This window comes from Camponotus floridanus, unplaced genomic scaffold (assembly GCF_003227725.1).
Source record: "Camponotus floridanus strain SB8 unplaced genomic scaffold, Cflo_v7.5 scaffold48, whole genome shotgun sequence".
In the NCBI taxonomy this organism is placed as follows: domain Eukaryota; kingdom Metazoa; phylum Arthropoda; class Insecta; order Hymenoptera; family Formicidae; genus Camponotus; species Camponotus floridanus.
Window position 1 is genome coordinate 512,881 of NW_020229636.1, and position 21,564 is coordinate 534,444.

At 33.1% G+C, this 21,564-nt stretch overlaps 1 protein-coding gene across 5 annotated transcripts in view; it reads left to right on the forward strand.

The window, feature by feature from the left end:
• Window positions 1-21,564, forward strand: part of LOC105255044 (hemicentin-2) — a 404,047-nt gene that overhangs the window by 326,901 nt on the left and 55,582 nt on the right. For 4 of the 5 annotated variants that reach the window (XM_025412105.1, XM_025412103.1, XM_025412107.1 and 1 more), the window contains 2 exons: window positions 1,778-1,924; window positions 5,418-5,690. In XM_025412105.1, coding sequence (XP_025267890.1) covers window positions 1,778-1,924; window positions 5,418-5,690 — 420 coding nt within the window. The remainder of the gene's footprint in view (window positions 1-1,777; window positions 1,925-5,417; window positions 5,691-21,564) is intronic. The other variant, XM_025412106.1, reaches the window with a different exon arrangement.

Genomic DNA, 21,564 nt, shown 5'->3' on the forward strand with positions numbered 1-21,564 from the left:
CCCTCGCCTTCTTTCCTGAATATCTTTCCTGCAAGCTCTCTATAACCTTTCACGATCGTGTCTTTCGACTACGCTCTCTCTTTGTTTCCCGAAAACCGAGGTAGTTCCACATTCGCGAGAGTATACTTTCAACTAGCGAATCCGACAGCTGCATCGAATCCCCTTGGCTTCGTTGCAACGAGAACGAGGGATGATCGTTCAGTGCCGAAATAGTGGGAAAAGAAAGGGCAGCGAAATTTCCATCGATATCCTGGCTCTCTCAGAACCACTTCCGTACTTATGAATAAGTCGAACAAATGTCCTCTCAGGCGTCTCTTTCCGCTCTCATTGTTTCTTTCCTCAGTTCGATCATTTTCATCTCGAAATTCAGCGGCCACATGACGTTTGGTCAGTAATCATTTTTAATCCCGACATGCGTTAAGCTCCGGACTGACATATTTCGTAATTATCTTAATTATCTTGCGAATAATTCAAACGAATGACTTGTCAGCTTTGTCTCTCTTTTGGTTTAAATCGTTGAGAACAAGCAGACAATGGTTGGTGCAATTTTCATTCGCCAAAGTAGCTTTAATCACGAAAAGGATACGTTTTATAATCGGCATAATTAGATTACTCCATGGAGTAAGTGACATTGTACTAGGGATGTTACAATTTAAGAATAATTTAAGGAAGACAGAATCGCACTGAAATTTTCGCGATAATAATTTCATCTCATGATATAATATAATTATATCTAATGATGTAATTATTATTATGCCCAAATATTAAGATAATTGATCATCAATAAAGCACCATAAATAAACTTTGCCAAAAACGATGTATATTTATATTTGTATATAGAGTATAAAATGTGAGAAGAACAGGATATATACAAGTTAAGATATTAGACAAACATTGAAGGGAAACAGATAACTAAACAAACATTTTTTATTGATGATTTTTTTTTACGATGCTTTGTTTTGATACTACATAAAATAAAAATATAAAATAGAAGTTTTTTATAATTTTAACAATAAACAATCATGAAAAAGTCAAATCATATTTTAATTTTAAACAAAAAACGAAATACAAATATATAAAAAATGATTCACTCTTTTTACACATCAAGTGCTCACAAAATCCTTTCATTAACTTCAACACAAATATAACATCGTTGAAATGTTGATTGTTTTTGTGCTGTTCGTTCATTAGTTGCTCTATAATTAAGATGTATATCGATCAAAAAATTCTACCCAAGTGTATTATTATGATGATAAATCACGTGCAATTTGTCAAGATATACTAAAGATTTTTGCTCTTTTGGGAGTTTGAATGTGACATAATATCTCAAAACAAAATGTTACAGAAAAAAATATCATTAATAAAAAATATTGAAATAATATTCTGAAATGTTTTATTTGCTTGTATTTTATTTACTTGTAGACATATATTACACATATAATATATATATTAGCATTATTATACGTATAAGTTTGCATAGAAACTTAATCTAATCGTGCAAATAAGCGTGCTATGTAGAAACGAAATAATAGAAATCCTTAAATTTTTATTCGTTTCTTCTTTATTCCGGATAATAGTCAATTTTGAGCAATTAATTGTCGAATTACGTGCGCTGCAGTTGCATGAAAAAAATGTCGCGAAATCAGTTACACAGAGAGAAGCCGGCTCGCTTGGCTGGCGTTAACTGCGCGACGACGTTAACGTAAATCCGCGGACCGTGCGTGCTGTTTCCAGCGCGTTAATTCGTATATCCACCAGCTTTCCGCTTGTGTTTCAGACAATGGACCACCCCCCGTAGAGCAGAGCGATGACGGATGGTTGAACTTCACAAAAATCACTCGGGCCGAGAGCGGCTGGTACAAGTGCTATACGCGGCATATGCTCGGCATTTTCACCAGCATCGGATATTTTCTCAATGTTCGCTGTGAGTAAATCGTTGTCACGCCATTTTGTCGCTTTGAATAACGTAGATAGGATTCCCAGCGCATTCGAGTGGGAGCGCACATCCCGAGCTAATAAATGCATTTTGTCTGATAAAAAAAATAAAGGAAACAAAGTAAGGGCACATGTGAAAAGATTTCCAAGAAATAATTTTGCAGCATGATTTGCTTTCTACGATATTTATGTCTTATTAATTTCTTTAGTTATGATTGTGTGACATGATCTTTATTACTAATATGAAAATAAGTGGGCAATGTGACAAGATATAAAATAATTTAATTAAAAATCTATTCTTCTGTATTTTTAAGGGTATTAGAAATGTTTATTTTTTTACAGAAGCTTATCTATTTTTTTTATCAGATTATTATAATAGATTTCTTTCTTAAGATAAATATTTCGATAAATTTAACAGTTGCAAATTAAAATAATATCAATAATAAATCAGGTTAAAATATTAGAATAAATTAAAATAATACCATATAACGAAAAAAAAATATATAAAGGAACCGCAGCAGACGAAGAGAGATAATTAAGTCTGCAGTTACACTTTTTTGCTGGTGTATTGTCTACTCCTTGCGCATTTGATAGCACTCGAAGAGACATTCTCCTTGATTCGGAATGCGAAGGGGGTCGTCGCTGCAGCCAATAACCGGATACCACAGTCATTTGTCAAGAGCGGAAACCGCCGAGCCAACCGGAAATTATCCGTGCCCCGTCGTGAAAATTTGCAAATTTCCTACCTAGCCCCATTCCTTCCATCTTGCCATTATAACCAGAGGGCGATGCGCTCCCTGCATTTCAAACTCGCCCTCCTCGTCCTTCTTCGCCCGTTCTCCTGTCCTCTATCCCTCTCTCCCTCCCCGTCTCGCTCGCTCCCGTCTGCTCCTTCGACCGACGATGCTGGATACGGGTTTCCGAGCACCTAATCTCTACGCAATTTAGATGGCTGGAGAGCACCTATAAACCAACCATCCTCCTCCGTGGGAATTATCGATTACACTGCTACTATGTCCTGTTCGAATCTCCTCCTGGATTACTTATCCGCCGGATAACGTCACGGTGGGTTTAAACCGACGCGCTAATTTCGCCGGCTTGTAGACAGTCTACAGATAGGACGTAGTTTAAAGGAGCACCTTAACAGGGCGGGGAATCAACATTATCAGCACGCGAATAGATTTTTCTCACCTCGTCTTTATCAAGATAAACAACACGAACATATCCTTCATATATACTATCAAAATCTAATGTTTGACAATAATTAAATGTGCACAAATTTATGTAATCTCAGAGGAAATTATCGTATATTAAATTGTTTCTATCGGCAAGATACTTTGTAATTTCGCACGAAATATCTCTTCTCTAATATTCAAATGTTAGATTCAACAAAGCACCTTAGATGCGCATAATTTAATTAGCAGAAACACGAAAGGCATATCAAAGTAATTAGAGATAACGCGATCACAGACGGACGAGCGTATGAGATTCTTAATCGTGTTAGCGCACGCGAATCGCATTAAGATTTGGAACGATCAAGTCGCGGAAGAAGGAACGAGGATCTATCAAATTTGGAGATAACAAGAAGCATCAGAAAGAGAAGTAATGCTGGCTGACGAAAAATGTCAAATTACCGGTTTGATTACCGGGCTTTCCTTTCTCTTTTCTCTTTCCCGTGTTTGTTAAAGCGCCGCGGTAGGGATGTTTGCCGTAAAATTCCGAACAAACTGCAAGACAAACGAGGCATAGTCGGGAGTCGAGCGAGCGAAAGAGAGAAAGTAAAAGCCTCCTACGCATCCGCGCCACTTTGATCCCTTTGTTTTGCTATAGGATGAGCCAGAGGATCAGCTTGCTAACTCAAAGGACTCTCCCCCATCCCCCGCTTCTTTCTCTTTCTCGGCCGAATTCCACCGTAGCAGTCCGGCTCTAATTCTCAAACAGAGACACGAGCAATCCTCGCACACACCCTCATCTATCCTCTCGTCCCCCTTCTCTCTCCTTTTACTTCTCTCTGTAACTGTGGACATAGTGCTAGCTGAAGAGCAAACTATCGTAGCCGTATAATTCCATAGGTGGAATCGGAAAAGGATGGCGGGGGGAGTGGATGAAGAGAGGTAGAAGTTGGAACGGACAGTACGTCGCGACGTAATGTCGCGGTGGAAAAGATTTTGTCAAGTCCGGCACGTGAGAGTAGAGATTCCGTTTCAACTTCATCCCTCGTACGTGCCGCTGATTTCTGATACCAAAGTAATTCTTTGATATCGATGACGGTGAGCGATACCGAATCAACGATTCGAAATAACAAGAAGTGAATGTATGCCAGATATCTTTAAGTGCATCTTATAAAATTTGCAATACGTGACATATTTTAAATAGCATTTTCTTCTAAAAAATATCTTTGTATAATTGCAAAATATTGAAAAATTTATTAAATATATTTAATGTAAAATGTAAGAATTATTAAATATATTTAAAAATTTATTAAATATATTTAATGTAAAATGTAGGAATTATTTGCTGGTTTTCTAAGCATGTGCAAATCAAAATCTCATTCAGGATGTTTATTCAATGTAAGAAAAATGAAAATTCACTGATTTTTCAAGCATTTTTGTTCGAAATTCCAGAAAAAGAAAGTATTTTAAAAAGATTTTTTATGTAACTTTCTTAAAATAAATTTTTTTATGTATGCGTTTCCTAATGTTTTTTATTCATATGAAGGAAAAACACAGAGCCTATAAAGTTTTAAGTGCTATTTATAAATCTACTGAGAAAAAAAATTGAATATAACTTTTGTAAGATACGCATTTTTCACATGTATAAAATTTTCATTTTTTTAATTACTAAAAATTACACTAAAAATATTTGCTTAAAATAATATTTTTAATATTTTATTAAGAGACAATTAATTATAAACAAAGATAAAAAGTATATTATAAAATATGTAAATAAAATATATATAATAAATATATATAAATATATATAAATATATATAAATATATTATATATTTATATAATTATATTATAATTTATAATATAATTTATATAATATAATTTATTATATATATATATATATTTATTTATTTATTTATAATATATTTTAAACATATAATTCACTTTATAATATAAGAGCAAAATATCAAAGAGACGGAATTTTTAAAAGAATTTCCTGAATAAAATTGCATGAGAATTTCCGGATTTTTCCAGCTATAAAAATTTCCCTGGCAACTTCAAGTTTCCTAGGTAGTAGAGACATTGCCATTTTAAAGCGTCATTTTATTTTATAACTACATTTTTCCATATTTTGCAAAATACAGAAAGATAATCCGCATACTAGAAGAAATGTGTAAAAGCATCAGATGAATGTCAAACTCGCATCATGAGTCATTTAATTTCGCTTATTAATGTATACGAAAATGGCGGCACGTTTAAGTTCGACTCTTGAGTTTATCGCGCGTCGAGAGATTTAAATTAATCGCATTTAGATGATCCAGATATGGAGACCGAGGCGGAGGCCCTGAACGGCGAGGCGACCGATTCCCGAAGGATGGAGGTGCAGATCGGTGGCGCGGTTACCCTCGAGTGCGACGGCGGTTGTTGGGGCCATGGACCGGGAATGGATCCGGTAGGTGGGCCCGGACCCCTCGCCCTAAGTCGGGTGGTGTACCAGGAGGCTGGGGAATATCGGTGCGTCGCGCCCGATCGGAAAATGCAGGACACGTGGCGAGCTCAGTTACCCTATCACATCAAGATCACCGGTGAGTTCGATATAAAATCTTTACTGAAGTAGAATGTCGATGTTTTTCCTTTCGTTAAGGAACAATTTTTCTGTTCGTGGGATCCCTTAAGAAAGTAAAACAGTTAAAACTGATAAAAAAACTGCGCACTTATTGATGGATGAATGATCATCCTAACTGATGACAGCATAATCAGTATATTAAAGCAGTTACTGATACAAAAACTGGTCAAATCGAACAGTTTTGATCAAAGACTAGTCCTCAGATAGTAACGTTCACTGTTTAATCAGTTTTTCAAAATAATGTAGAAACTGATCATTGAAACTGAGGAGCTTTACCAATAACTGACTCTTTTAATCAGTCACTGATAGAACATCACAAGTTACTGACTCACCATCATCAGCTAATCAGTACTTGTTCTTAAGGGATAAACGATAGAAATTAGCCGAGACTCGATTAGATGAGTTACATACGTCCACGAGTTACAAATTGTATTGTGATTCTCGTGACGTCGGTCATGCGCGAGATATATTGTTGCCGCGATTGGTATCTGACGAACATAACATTGTGCGGTGTGTCGCATTGTGTTCAACCCCATTGTAGGTAGGATGCGGCTAACTACCTTGCGCACACTATCTGCTGTTCTAAATTTAATTATAACAGCCGGCATCGCATTAACTGTGTTACAGTGGCAACGCATTAATTATCGGCTTTATAAACTTTTGACGACCTGCTCGAGAAACGTCGTGCGGAGTTAATGCATTCCTTTAATCTGTTTAATGTAGTTAGGTTTTATTGAAACAAATAAACTAGAGCTCAAACAGTATATAATTCACGTATTTATGTTTCACGTTCACGTAGAGTTGTAGGCGATTCAGCGAGTCAAAGAAGATGTTTCACTATGAAATGAATAAGTTACAAATGAAAAGAACATGTTAACGAGAATATCCAGATTGATTAGAGAACATTACAGAAAATATAAGCAAACTATATAATAATCTATAAATAATCTTTTTATACATTAATTGTTAATTATTTGAAAAAAAATAACGCTAATGCGCGAGGTGGCATTGCGAATTTATCTTTATTTTAGTCGTACAAAAACACGCCGCGTTTTAGTAACAAAATTTCTGCAGGAATGCGAAAAAGGAAATTTTTTAATTTGTTACATTAATTCGTTCTCTCAGATAAAAAGCCGTTACGGCTAGCATTACATCGTGATTATGATAATATTTTTTAATGAATATGACCGAATAATAACCATCGTAATGTTTTAATGTTACCGCGTGAAGCTATACGGCTAACGATTACATAAAAGTTACGCACCATGTGTAGAGTAATTAAATACTTTTTCACCGTCACATTGCGGCCGGAAGGAATTAATTAAACGATGAGAATGTGAAGCATTTTCATTCGTTATTAAAGCTTTGTAATAGCTCTTAGTATTATTTGCCCTCAGATCGCACTATAATGCTGCAAAAATATACGCGTATCATATTATTTTTCCTCGTAAATTTTCTAAGATTACAAGATAAACATCTAATATATTAAGAAAAGAGATACCTATTATTAATTATATCATTTACATTTCTTTTAATATACACATATTTTTTAGATTTTATTTATTGATTATGTATTACACATTAATATTAAAATTAATCTTATTAATTATGTATTACATTAATATTAAAATTACATCTTCAATAATTGACAGCATGTTTTATATTTCAACATCACTTTTTTATTTTTTATAATAATCACAGTATCATATTGAAAGAGAAAATTCTTTTAATCTTTATAAAAAATATTCTGATATATTTAATACGTGCGATTGATTTCTCAACTAATATTATAAAACATAAAATAACAAGTTATGTATAGTAAATTGGAGCATTTATTAAAAAAAATTTACATTAAATTCTAATCACAAAACCGAGATCATTACTAATAAAATAATTTATCATATTCTCGCACAGCTAATGATTCGCCTCAATTTGTTAAATATTAATTCTTTAAATTAAGATGTAATTTTTTTCAAAAAATAATAATATTTTGCTCTAGTTTAAACTCGCATGTTCGAATTTTATCGCTATAAAACGAAAGTCCTGTATTTACTTAAGGTACGTGAGCCTCAGAAGCTCGCGCCCGAATCGAAGCTGATGTCCCCGAATACGATTTTGAATCTGTGCGTTTTTACTTGGCGAAAATCTCGAGAGACCGAGGCAAGAGCGGAAACAGGTAAAAGTTGACGATACGTAGGTACTCGGTGCAATATAGCTGTTGGTCGCTTAGATGCGCACGTAGCATACTCTTTGGGGATAGTGGTCAACAGAACGTGACGTCGTATAAGGAAAGAAAATATCAGCCGCGATTGAGCTAGAATAGGATTGAGTGGGCTTGAACCGTCTGAATAGTAGTGGAATTAAGTTTAAAATATTTTCTCCTGGAATATATTAATCGATATTACCGAAACGTAATGGTTGTGTGATATTAAGAGGTTTTAACTAAAAAAATAAATAAATAATCTTTTATTATTAGATTCATTAAAATATCGATATTAAATTATATTAAATTTCTCTGAACAATTATATTTTTTAATTTTTAGAGGATAGATAGGTTTTTTCGTGATTTTTTATGATTTTTATTTATATGTATAGTGTTACATGAAAAATAAGCCACCTCTTGGAGTCTATTAATAAACTTCCCATTTAGTACGGTAAAAAAATGATAAAACAACACGCACAGAACATTCATATGATTGTAAATTTTTAAAAAAATATTATTTATATTTAATTTTCGAACGAGAAATATGAAAATATTTTTTGCAAAATCTTGTTACAAAAATATATTTTGAAATTCAGAGATAAAAAAGCAAATAAATTCATAAGGGCTTTTTGATAGCTGTCAACTGTCAAATCTAAATTTGATATCAGATTTGTATCCTTAGATTCCCGAAACTACGTATTCTGCTTTATATAAAAGTTGACAGCAACATTGACAGCTGTCAACTATCAAGTCTGAATTTTGAATATTGAGATTTATATCCAACTATCTCAGATTTCAATGTGTAACATTTTTAATAACAAAACATATATTTTTCCAAACTTGAACAATTGTCAGTTGACAGTTGTCAAATCCTAATTCTAACATCAGATTTAAATTCAGTGTCCTAAAAAATTCTTATATATAACATTTTAGCACCTAAACAGTTTGAAGAATAAAAATAGGCTTCTCATCATAAAACTTAATAATAGAGTTCGATATTTATCGCGGTATTGTTAGAATAAATCTACTGAATGATCAACAAAGTGTGTGCAAACATTAACCGTGACTCCCTTTTTTGTCGATTGCTATTTCGAAATCAAATCGTAACTTTGGAACTCGCGCCACAATCAAGAAAAACAACTTTATGACGCGAAATGGGAACTGCCATCTCGTAAAATAGACTGGAATAATCTGGCACACTCTATCGAAATGTTCTTCCTTCGGCAAGATAGCGATAGAAGTATCGAAACGAAGATCACAATTCAGGCTACGTATTGGAAATGGAAAAACGCACTATCATCTTGCGGTTCTACTGCCGCGGAATCCCTCCTGTTTGTCTTCGATTTCTCGGCTGGCAACGGCGAGAGAACGCTTTTCCTTTGCCCGAAAAGCGTCATTGTCACAACTTGGTGGCGACAGAACGGATCATCCGCGGATGAAAACGATGCGAGGAAAACGGAAGATAGGAAAGAGGGCGCGGAGGAAAGTTTGCGAACACTTAACTTTTCTATTCCTCCTCTGGGATCTTGTCCTCGTAAAACAGTTCTCGGACTTTCCTGCCCTTCCCTTGTTCATGGCCAGGCTTACAATGCGTGCGTCGATCAGCCCCGAAGGGGGTGAGCGCGAAAAACGTAGCAGCAGCACGCTGCGTATCTCGTTTCGTTTAGCTTTTAACGAGTTTATGTGGCTCCCGGATGGCTCGTAATTTTAACCCGGATTTTTGCTAAAAACTTGGATGCAAATAAACTTCCTGCTAATTGCGTGCCAAGACTGAAGTTAAAACGCACGATTAATGTTGATGTGATATTTGAATGTAACTTTTTATTTAAATCTGGCTTTTAATAAATAAATATAAAAAGTATATGTGAGTAAAAGTACGCTGAAATAATAAACATGATAGCAAATAAATAGATAAATCAAGCAACTTTTTATAAAAAAAATATGAAAAATTATGTCTAGAAGAACTAGACGAACTAATCTTGCGTAAATTCAGTCCTATGAAAATAAATAAAATAAATGTACATAAAAATTCGTCAAGCTCAATAAAATAATTAAGACTGATTCGATGATGAAAAAAATCAATAATTCCATTGATTATCGAAAAAATTTAAACAGAAAATTCTTACTCATATATTTAATAGATACATTTCATCGAATTCGCCAATAATTTCTTCATTTCGAGTAATTTCTTCATTTCTTCATTTCCCCATTTCCTCACTTCTTCATTTCCTTATTTCTTCATTTTCTCACTGCTTCATTTCTTCATTTCTTCATCATTGTCGCAAGTGGTTCTTGCTTGAAATCATGCACGTAGACTCCCATAAATACTCAGGGGCATTTCTATGAATCCTGACGACAGGAAGATACTCGTCCATTGAAATACGACGATGCTGTACACTCGCGATGGCGAAACGACGTTGAGACAGTTTCGTCTCTTCTTTTGGGGCGCGGATACGACTGGTAGGAATACGGTACATATGCTCGGTTATTTTCCCTCGCTCTATTTACGATGATAGATGCAGACTGTTCTGTTTCTCTTTTATTCGCTCGCGTACATCCCCCACGTGGCCGCGCGTTCTCTCTATTTGCTCTCTTTCTTCCACCACCATTCAGCCTGAAAAGCAATCGCTGGAGCAATCCCGACTTCTTATTGATTGCGGCTCGGGGAACTCGTGCGTGTAAGTCGCTCAGGCTTCGCTCGAACGTACGCTATCCCGACGAACTCTACGCTCTCTACGTTTCCATGGAAATGAAAAGACACAGAAGGCACATCGAAATTATTTCGCCGTCGTCGATGGCTGGCCATAATTTTTCCACCTCACTTTATCACTACGTAAAACACACACATACATGCGTCTCTTTTTCTCTCTCGGGGGTCGTGCATCGCGCGGGATATAAGTTTTCGTTTCGTGCCCGACTCGTCCAATATCAAAATATTTCGCCGAGATCCTAATGTATTTCTCTAGCTTGTCAATCCTCCTTCTCCCAGCTTCGCACTTCCTTGATTCCTCCATAATTCACCCGACTCTGTCCGTCGCGTTTCTGAGAAACGCTGCCGCAAAATTTTCTGACAGTCTTTGCGTGGAATGGAAGATCAGGAACAACTCAAGCATACAGAGAGTGCGATCAATTCGTCAATTATAATAGCGAGATTTGCCAATTTGATGAAACCTTTCGATTTGTTTCTTCAGACGCACGTGCGATAAAATTACATTCTATAAAATCATAAATAATAAGTAAATTGAGCTGTCAACAATATAATATAATATAAATTAATAATAATGCAGGCTAATACGATAGGTCGATAAAAATAACTGTTTTAAATTGTTCAAACGATTTGTTTGTTACTGTTGCATTTACTAGCCCAGATTATTAATTTATATTATAACTTAAAATTATGATTTTTTTGTTACACTTTATATAAAACATTATATCATTATTTATATAATCTTTATTTTTTGTAATAAAAAGAAACAATTTAAATGTTACACGCACCATAAAAATCGATGTAATTATGTGTGTGTTTGTATAATACATGATTAAATTCTAATTCTCAAACTGATATCAATAATAATTGTACAGAGATCTTTTATTTTCTCTGAACATGTCTCCGAATTGACTGAATGTATAGCGATACGAAATGTGTATGGAGGTGAAAATATTTGTATCATGCAACTTCAAAGCAACCATCTGCTGAATTTATTATGAAAGTGCCGTACATGCGGTTTGTGTGATATTCGTGCTGTAGAACACGCGGCATGTTTGCAATATTTCTCGACCGTACTTAAACGTTTGAAACCGCGACACATATGCGTTTATTGCAGATACCTGCATCTGTAATATTTGATTTTTCTGCAAGAAAAGCGGATGAACGAGAAAAGATTACTCGGAATTTATTTTACGCAAAGAATATTTAATAATAAGTATTTAATTTCCTAGATTTTTTAAAGAGAAATTTGCATATTTAAGTGTTTTATTTTTTTAGAGAAATAAAAATAAAAGAAAATAAAAATATATTCCATGTATAATTCATCTCTAGTTTCAAAGATTAAAATAAAATTGCAATGCCAGAGAATTTTAATTTTCGCAACAATTTTTTATACATTTATTTTCCTTGCGGCAAATATATTTTTTGCAATTAATAATTAATAAATGCATAAATATTCTTCTCTTTTTGGCGGCCTTTGGTAATTTTTATTGTTACAGGCTGCCCTTTGCCCTTTGCTAAAACTTTGATCAATAAATTTTATTAAACTTGCTTGGAGACAATAATGTTGAATTTTATGAAACTTGCTTGAAAACAATAACTTGGGATAATAACATTTAATTGAAATGAAGCAAAAACTTTTTTTCCCTGCTGTATATTTTCAAAGTGGATCTGTAAACTAAAAATTCTTTCCATCAATAAAATATTTATTTATAAATTGAGAACATTGATATTTTTATTTGTACGGTTAGGTATTTAATTCTTTACATGAGAAATTCCTACTGTTATATTATATGTGCGTTTTAAAAATTTAATATATTAAATATATCTTTTTTTTTAATGATTATTTCTCTACATCGCGATTTTACACATGTTTGTAAATGCAAATTAGTCAAGCATGATTTAATTTATGATTATTCTTTATATTTAAAGAATCTAAATATAAATATTTGTGACAATGTGTCATGTTAAAAGTTAACTTCTTTCGCTGTAATTATTTTTACGTAACGCTAGAAAGTGATATCTAAAGTTTTGGAATCTGTCGTTCAACTTATCTCTTTGGTCTCTACGCTACTTCGTTAAACGTTCGTTAAATCTTCACGCCTTCGCAAACTAACATAAGACGCATTTTTTTTCTTCAAGTGATTTGTAAGGAAATGAGTTTGAGGGAACCGTGATCGAGAACTTACACAATAAAACTTTCGTGTGTTCTCATTAAATCGCGCCGACCAAGTTTGCCGAGTGAATATCACATATAGCTATTCCGTTGTGGAAAATTCAAGCTTCATTAACAAACTAAACGATACCGTTTGAATAATGCATAACGGGATAAATATTTTATAACTCGAACAAGTTTCTCTGATAAATGCAAACAATTTTCATACAAAATAAAATGTGAGCAATCTAGCCTGATTCTTTGATAATTGAGCAACTAATTTTCCAAAGTTATCGCGCTTATTAAAGGTCTCGCTCCTTATTTTTTTCACTCTTAAATTTTGTTTTCTTACCACGTAATTTACACTCGGCGTTTTCTAACTTTATTTACTCGACTCTTTTAGTCTGAAAGGCTCTTGCAATCTTAATCGTTGTCGGTTAAGGTACTGGAAAACCGGTTTTCGTAGGAAAACGTAATTAAATCGTTGCGAGATACAACGGAAATTACAATAATTATCATACTTGTCGGCCTCGCCTTTCGACAAGCTCTCAATGCTTACGATGCTTTAATTAGAGTTATCCACGAAAGTGCTCGATAAATTTTGCTGTTACTTTATTCGTTGTCGCGTCGGGAAACTTTTGTTGATCCATAAAACACTCGCCGGAATTGAGTATATTTCGGGTAGATCAACACAACTTTCCGTCGACGTCGCAGATCCTCCCCGAGACGAGACTCTCCAAGAGCTTTCCACGGTTAACCGCGGCAGAGTTAATTTCATCGTATCCCGTGCACCCAACGAGCCCTATCGCCCGATGCTGATAGGGATCAGGCGGCGGCGGCTGTTGGATCGTATTAACGCGCGACTTCATATTTGCATGCTTGATAAAAGGAGAGCGTTCGAATCTCCGAGTCATTTGCGGGGAGCGCGCGTAAGGGTTTTACGGAACAAAGACTTGATTATGCGATCAAAGCGCGGGGAAGGAAAAAATGAGTCGCCTCGGGCCAGAAACCAATTTCATCACGGCCGTGATGTTCTGAATTTTTTAAAGCGTCGGAAACCCACGTCCCTTTCCCTCCACCCTTCCCTATGAAACGTACGGATAGCTACTTCTACCGAAAGGTCTGTCTAGCTTCGAAACGATCTCGCGCGGAAATTAAGGCTTTTTATTATCCAGCGATGCGAAGAGAGAGCCTCGTACTTTGTACTAACGAGCGCGCCGAACTTCGCAGTTCATTAACGATTAATTACGCGTCGGGGGAAACAAATCTCGTGTAAAGTTGAGACGAACATATTAATTAATATATACATATTTTTCATCGTTTTTAATCTACTGTGCAAGTTAAAAAAATGTAATCTTCTATAATTAAAAGTAATTCGACAGTCTTAAAATTTAAAATTACTTTTACGTTTTATGCTCAAGGATCTATAATAAAATTATACCGATGCAAATTTCTTCTCGTCAAGAGAATAGATAGGCTGTATATAAATTTTACATTTATTAATATTAATATTGGACATATAATTTTTTGCAAAATTAATTTTAATTTAATTTTATTAAATTTCATTTTAATTTATTTATTAATATTAATTTTTTTTGATCGCGGATTTTTAATTAATATACCGTAATTTTTTCTTTCATTTTTATAAATTTCGTGTTTTGTTTAATTATTACAATGTGTACAGTTACATCACTAACGAGAGAGTATTAGAAAAAAATAATTATTTTGCAGAAAAATAGGTTACCTTAGTTTACTTAGTGAATTGTACGTGATACAGAGAGCATGGTCGATTAGATTTAAATTCACATTGCTATGATCGTCGTTATTCAAGCGACATTCGAGCGATGGGAAATAACGACCCGAGAGGCGCGACTACACTGCGTATCGGGTTCGAACGCGAATAGAGAAGGGCCGGAATGCACGTAGCAAAACGTAACCCCGAAAACGATGGTGTACATGGGTCCCCCGAGGGAACCGTGCAGCATTCAAACGAATCGAACGACACACAATCGCAACCCCAGAACGTGAAAGCGCCTGACCGCAGCTGTAAAAATCCCGTGTTGTCGATAAAAATTGTCTTCTAACGAAGCCAAACCCAAAAAACACGAATGAGCTCTCGGACACCCGCGTGGAAATTCTTTTTTTGCTCGTATAAAGCTCGCCCTCCACTTTTGCGCCGTTTTAAAAGAAACATTATTTCAACGAAATGTTATTTGAATTTCACGTATTTTTTCTTTTTCTTTTTTTTAAATAGAAATAGAATACCAATATCTATAATTTATTATTTTTAATAAGCGTGGGAAATGTTGAAAACGTGGATTGTAAATAAAATATTTTTTTAAATATATTTTCAAAGTGTTCTTTTGAATTCTTTTTATACGTGTTAGAAACTTAGTTCTATTCCTTTTATATATATATATATATATTTCTTACATATATTGCGCGACATAATTTCTTTTTGCTATCGTGAATCCGTATCTGAACGTGAAATGTGTATATAACCCGCAAGCTGTATTCACTCTTATCCATACCGTTATATACACATGAAGAACGATTATATGGATGGGAAACATATTTCTCTGTTAGAAACTAACATAGGTACTAGAGTTTACGCTTAACCAGAGTTTACTTTGTAAATATTGTGCTCAGAAATAGCTATAGAATTACTATACAAAGAAGTGAATTATATGTATATAACAAGCTAGAATTATTTTGGGAATATCGATTAGACGTACCTCTAAAATTTAAAGTTAGGAAAACATGCAAATTTAAGCGAATTTAAACTGTTAATCAACTGTTATCAACAGGTCATAATTGACTTATTTTGAACCTTTTACAGAATTTACAATAATCGATCATGAGATAATTTATATATTTTGGAAATCTTTTCAAATATGTATAATATGGATACAAAATTTATTTATATTTATCACTGTTTTTTGAGTCAATCAATATTTTCTAAATAACAGATATTCATATATATATATATATATATATATATATATATATATATATATATATAATTAGATCAAATGTATACAATGTCATTCGCATCTCTCAGATTGCATTACATTTACGCATTTTATAGACATTTGGATTTTTATGCTTTTTTCATGTCATCCTTTCAGTTCTAAACCTGGCAATGTGTGTGTTTTATAAGATACATCTTCATTTTGTTGCTCAAAGATTTATAATGCTCTCTGTTTTATAGTTTCTGTAATATTTTATTTTATTTTTGTAAAACTGTCTTAAAAATGCAAGATACGTTATATTTATATATATTTTGCTTACAAGTTGATATTTTTATTTTGATAAAGGGACTATATTTATTTTTATTTTTTAGTAAAATATTATATTGATAAAAAGAAATTCAAAATTTTACAAGGTCTTTTCATATTAATTTTTATATTCCTTTTATATTCTTTTATTTATTTAATTCTGCCAAATTATAAAAGTTAATGTAATTTCGATCGAATAATCTTAAAAAAAAAGTGATTAGTTATTAACACGAATACGAGATTGACTTTTATCGGCGAAACTTTTCATAGTATCATATACATATACACGCGTACGTTTGCTCGACGATCAAATGATGGACGACATAACTGCGTTATTTTTACGTCACTGCTTTACTGCGGATACATTACGATGCTGCTACATAAAGCGAAAAATCTTCTTTTGATATTATGCACTTATGATATATATATTTCAGTCACGCTCTTCATGCAGATAAGTGCTTTTCAAATCACATGAGGAACTGTGAATATCATACATAGGTTGACATGTTTTTTTAGTAAAACTTGAGGTGCAGTAAATTTTGACCATTTTTTTAGGTAACAGGAACATTTTTTGCACGAATATATATTTTAATGATTAATAAATGAAGTTTTGTCAAAAAAAGAAAAATAATTCTTCAATCTCGAAATTATTATTCGATATTTTATTTAATTAATAAAATAATTTTATTATATGTTTTATATATTTTTATATAATTTTATTAATGAAATTGAAAAATATAATGGATTATATTATATTTGTTATAAAAAATATTCATGAACCCGGAGCTTGTAAAGAATGAAAAATACAAAATGATATAAGTTTCCAGAGAACATTTTTCATACTTTTTATATACTTTCTTTGTAACATGCAAATAAACTTCATTGTACTTGTTCTCAGGAATATCTCTTACAGTTTTGCTGTAAATGCGTTTTGCATTTCCATGTTTATAAATGTGTAACGTATTTTTCTATATAATATATGTTACTTTCAAACACAATACTTTAGACAAAAAATGGTCATTATCTTTTAGGTTTTCATATTTTTTAAATATAAAGTTGACAGAAGACCAGCATCTTTTTAATCATTTTTTAATAATAGTCAATCATACCACACGATATAATTTCTAATCTCATCAGATCCTTCAATGCATAAAAAATCTTGCCTGATAATCAACTCGTGAAATATCCTTGAAACAAATTATTTATTATTGCCAATAATACATGGGATATAACTGGACTTTCCCTTTATCTTTTTAATCATCTTTTTTATAATAATAATCAATCATACCACGCGATATAATTTCTAATCTCATCAGATCCTCCAATGCATAAAGAATCTTGCGCGATAATCAACTCGTGAAATATCCTTGAAACAAATTATTTATTATTGCCAATAATACATGGGATATAACTGGACCTTCCCTTTATCCAGAGAGCGTCTTCAGAGATGCCGAGAAGAAGGGTGGATGTAATCATCGGAAACCTCGGGGGGATGCAAGGAAACGGGGTCTTCGAAGTCAATGGCTCTCTGTCGCGTCTTCGTTCTCCCTTGTGACCGTGCCCCCGTCAGCCCGGATTACCTTTTTTGTCATTCTTGTCACGTGTATCTCTCTCTTTCTCGCCTTGACCTGTCCCCCCAACCCATCCTTGCGTCTCCTCTTCTTTCGTCTTTTACAGTCTTACGCCAGAGAAACTTCCCGGCGTTCTCTTACACTCGGATCAATACTTGATTAATTCCATTTCTTGAATATAGAGATCATGAATAATTATATATAAGGGAATCGCGCGTTGTCTGAAGGGTAAATATCATTTCGGAGCTCGTGACATGTTCACCAGGTAATAATAGCATCAGAATGACGAACATGTTTGAAAAGATATATGTACGTATATATTTTTTATTTCGAGAAATATAAATAAATATATAGACATATAATTTGTCCCTTTCTTATTTTTCTGTTTGTTCAGAAAGATGTCTGCAAATATTCTCTGCTTATAACAAATTGCCTTGTATATCAGAGCATTGACACTTTTTTTCTATATTCATTATTATTATATTATTCTCTTTTTTCCAAGTATTTAATAGCTATTTAATAATTTAAGTTCGTATATATGTCAATATTATGTCTTAAATCAAAATTTTATTGAAAGGATATTATCGATTTCAAACTTTTCAAAATTTATATTAAAAGTTGATCTCTCCCTTTCTCTTTCTTTGAACAAGTTTTTATTGCAAGGTTAATATGAAACCGATTTCTTCTTGATTATCCTTTATTAAAAACTTTCTTCTCATAACCCTTTTACTGATGAATATTTGATTAATTCCACTTCCAGAATGCGAGCGATCCTAACATTCAAGACGCATCCGCACCAAGAATTAAATTTCACAGACTAACATTGTAATTATTGCGGATGCAGGCAGTAAACATTTATTTTCCTCGATACCTTTTTCTTTCGATTATTTTTTTTTATTTTCGCATAATAAAGCGTTTGATACGCTTGATTAATTAAATTACCGGAAGGTATAGATTTTCTCTCTCCAATGGTTTGTAGATTCTTATGCATAATATCACAGATGAACGCAAAAGGCAAGTTGTATAATTATCTATTGTTTAGAAAGCTTTTGAATATTATTGTTGAGTATTTAATTAAAAATGTTGACGTGATTATAAATTGGAAAAATAATAATGATATGACCAAAAATTATTATTAACAAATTTTAGATGCAGATCGTACTTTGAAATAGTTATTTCCTAACAATGTATTTATGAGATGTATTTATTGGATCGATATTGGATTTAATATATTTATTATAGAGAGGTATATTCCCAATTTCAAATTACAATATTAATTGAAAATCTTTTTAAATGTTTTTTTTTTCTTATTCTCTTTTAAAGTTGCGATTGTAAGTTTATGATAGAACTCTCGATATTTTTGTTTAAAATATGTATTCCAGATTTTATTGTCACTTCCACATGCTATTTCAGCAAACATATTAAATTTCAATATTTTTCAAATATCATGCGTATAAAATATCTCAGACCCTTATCCCTTAAGCATTTATCATACATTTATGCATTTGTGATTTCTGATTTACATATTTATGCTCGCGTTTTTAGATTTAAATTCCATCATATCTCTGATACAAATTTAATTAAATGATCATCGGTTTATATACGTGTTATCATACGTGTTGACATTTTGGCTTTAGAATTGCGCTATGATCATCATTCTCCCTCGTATCATTTCCTTTTGCGCATTTGTATCTGCAACGGCTCGCTATCATTGCGACAGGAGACGAATGACGAAACATTTAGAGCGTCTAAGAAGGATATCACAAGACTCGTCCTCAATTTTGCGACGATGGCGAACAAAGCGGCTGCTGTTTAATATCTCGTCCAGTGTTAATGTCGTTCTGTAAAACATTGTTCGCGAAAAATTTAATTAATGGAGGGAGGAAATTTGTTTGAATTTAAATCGAACTACGTCAACCGTTTTAATCAGGCGGCATAATTATCTTTCCGATGAGTGCGAGGGAGTTAATGAATCTAATTACAAGCCGGAGCGAATAAACATATTTTATTGCATGAATCGGATAGTTAATAGGATGATAATCCCGCTCCCTTCCTCCCCTTCCCTTCGCTCCTTTGCTCCCTCTTTCACGGGGGGAGGGATAATCTAATTTATAACTTCATGTTGGAAGGTATTCACACGATAGCGCTATACTTACGATAAAACTGCATTGGCAACCATTTCATTCGCTAACGATCGCGGCGGAAATTTAATAGTCTTGTAATTAACATGCTGAATACATTCCACCATTAATGAGTCGAATTGAGGAAGGTTAAACAAAATTCATTTCTCTTTAAATATTAAATAAAATTATGAAATAGAAAAATTTAATAAAATTACCAATCAGTCAATAATTCTTAAACTTTTATCGCAGGTTTATTTCACATGTATTTTTTCTAAACAAGAATAATTATAATTATGGCGTGTAATAAGAATTTTGTTAAATTTTGTGTTATTTATAAATAAAAGGATTATAACCGATTTTTTCTGAATATTAAAATCCATATTTAGTCACAATGCTTTTAAGATATGAATTATTTGAATGTAGAACGCGTTGCATTTTTTATCGGAAAATTTTCGAGGAATCAAAAAATTGTGGCATTATGTACATCAGCGGTCGTTTCTAATCTTCGGAGCTTTTAACAGTCGATAAAACGAAGGCAGGCACATAATAAAAGCGCTATTAAGGAATCTGACGAGATCCGCTATGTAGATTAATCGTATTCCCTGACCTGCACCTCGGCTGAAGAATATCGCCAGGGGATATTAGATATGCACGGCGAGACGCTGCGACCATAAATCAATTTGTATCCCAGGCCGTAATGTGTTCATAATTCATGCTTAGCCTAACACAACTCTATAGGTGGGTGTTGAAAAATTAATGCAGCGAAAATGGTCGGTATTATTCCGCCCCGTTTCCGCCCAGCCATTGTTCCGATTGCTGCTCGAATATCAACATCTTCGAATTTGTTATTTCGCTGAGAGAGAAAAAGGGAGAAAGAGAGAGCAGTTTCATTAATTACAATATTAATACATGTTAAGCAAAGGACGTATCGACGATTACAAATAAACATTATTAATAATAATAATAATAATTAATACAGATGACATCAAAAATAAATGCAAAAATACAATACATTCGAATTTCATTAGCCATAATTAATTTTTTCATATGGTATCCTATTTTATGAAATATTTGATATGATTGCGCAAATGAAAAATTTTTTTTCGTTTTATTACATCACGTTATGCATTATGGATATTTATTAATGAAAAAAATTTTATTGTTAAAGTGTAGAGAGATAATTATAATTAATCATAATTAATTATAATTTTCGAGTAATTTTATCTGATCTCTTTATTAGAGATATTCATTATTTTATAATAACAATATTAATATATTACATATGACGTTATAATTATGGATTTGAAAGAGCATGAAATTATGCTGCAATAATATGTATTTGTTCTACCGTCAAAATTGTTCTTGTTGATTTTATTACTTCAACTGCTGCCAATCGTTGCTTAGAGTATCAGCAACCTAGAATCACTTGTTATTTTAGTTCTCGATATAACTACAGGGTAGTTTAATATCATCCTTCGTTCATAAGTTTCATTATAATCAAAGAAGCTATCAAATTATCATTATTTGTTCTATGATCAAAAAAGGCAAAAATAATGCTATTAATTATCTACACGTTCTCTCATCGTGTGCCGAGTGAATAGTGAGACCCAAAACGTTCGAAATCGAAATAAGATTCGTCGCAAGCATTCATGCAGGGAATGAGGAATTTCAGCAACTTGTAATTGCACTTAATTAGATTCCACGATGCATGGATCCTTTGATGCGAGAGGGTCCACAATGTCAACACAGCGTTGGAAATAACCGGGAATAGGCACGGTGGTAGCATAATATCACTA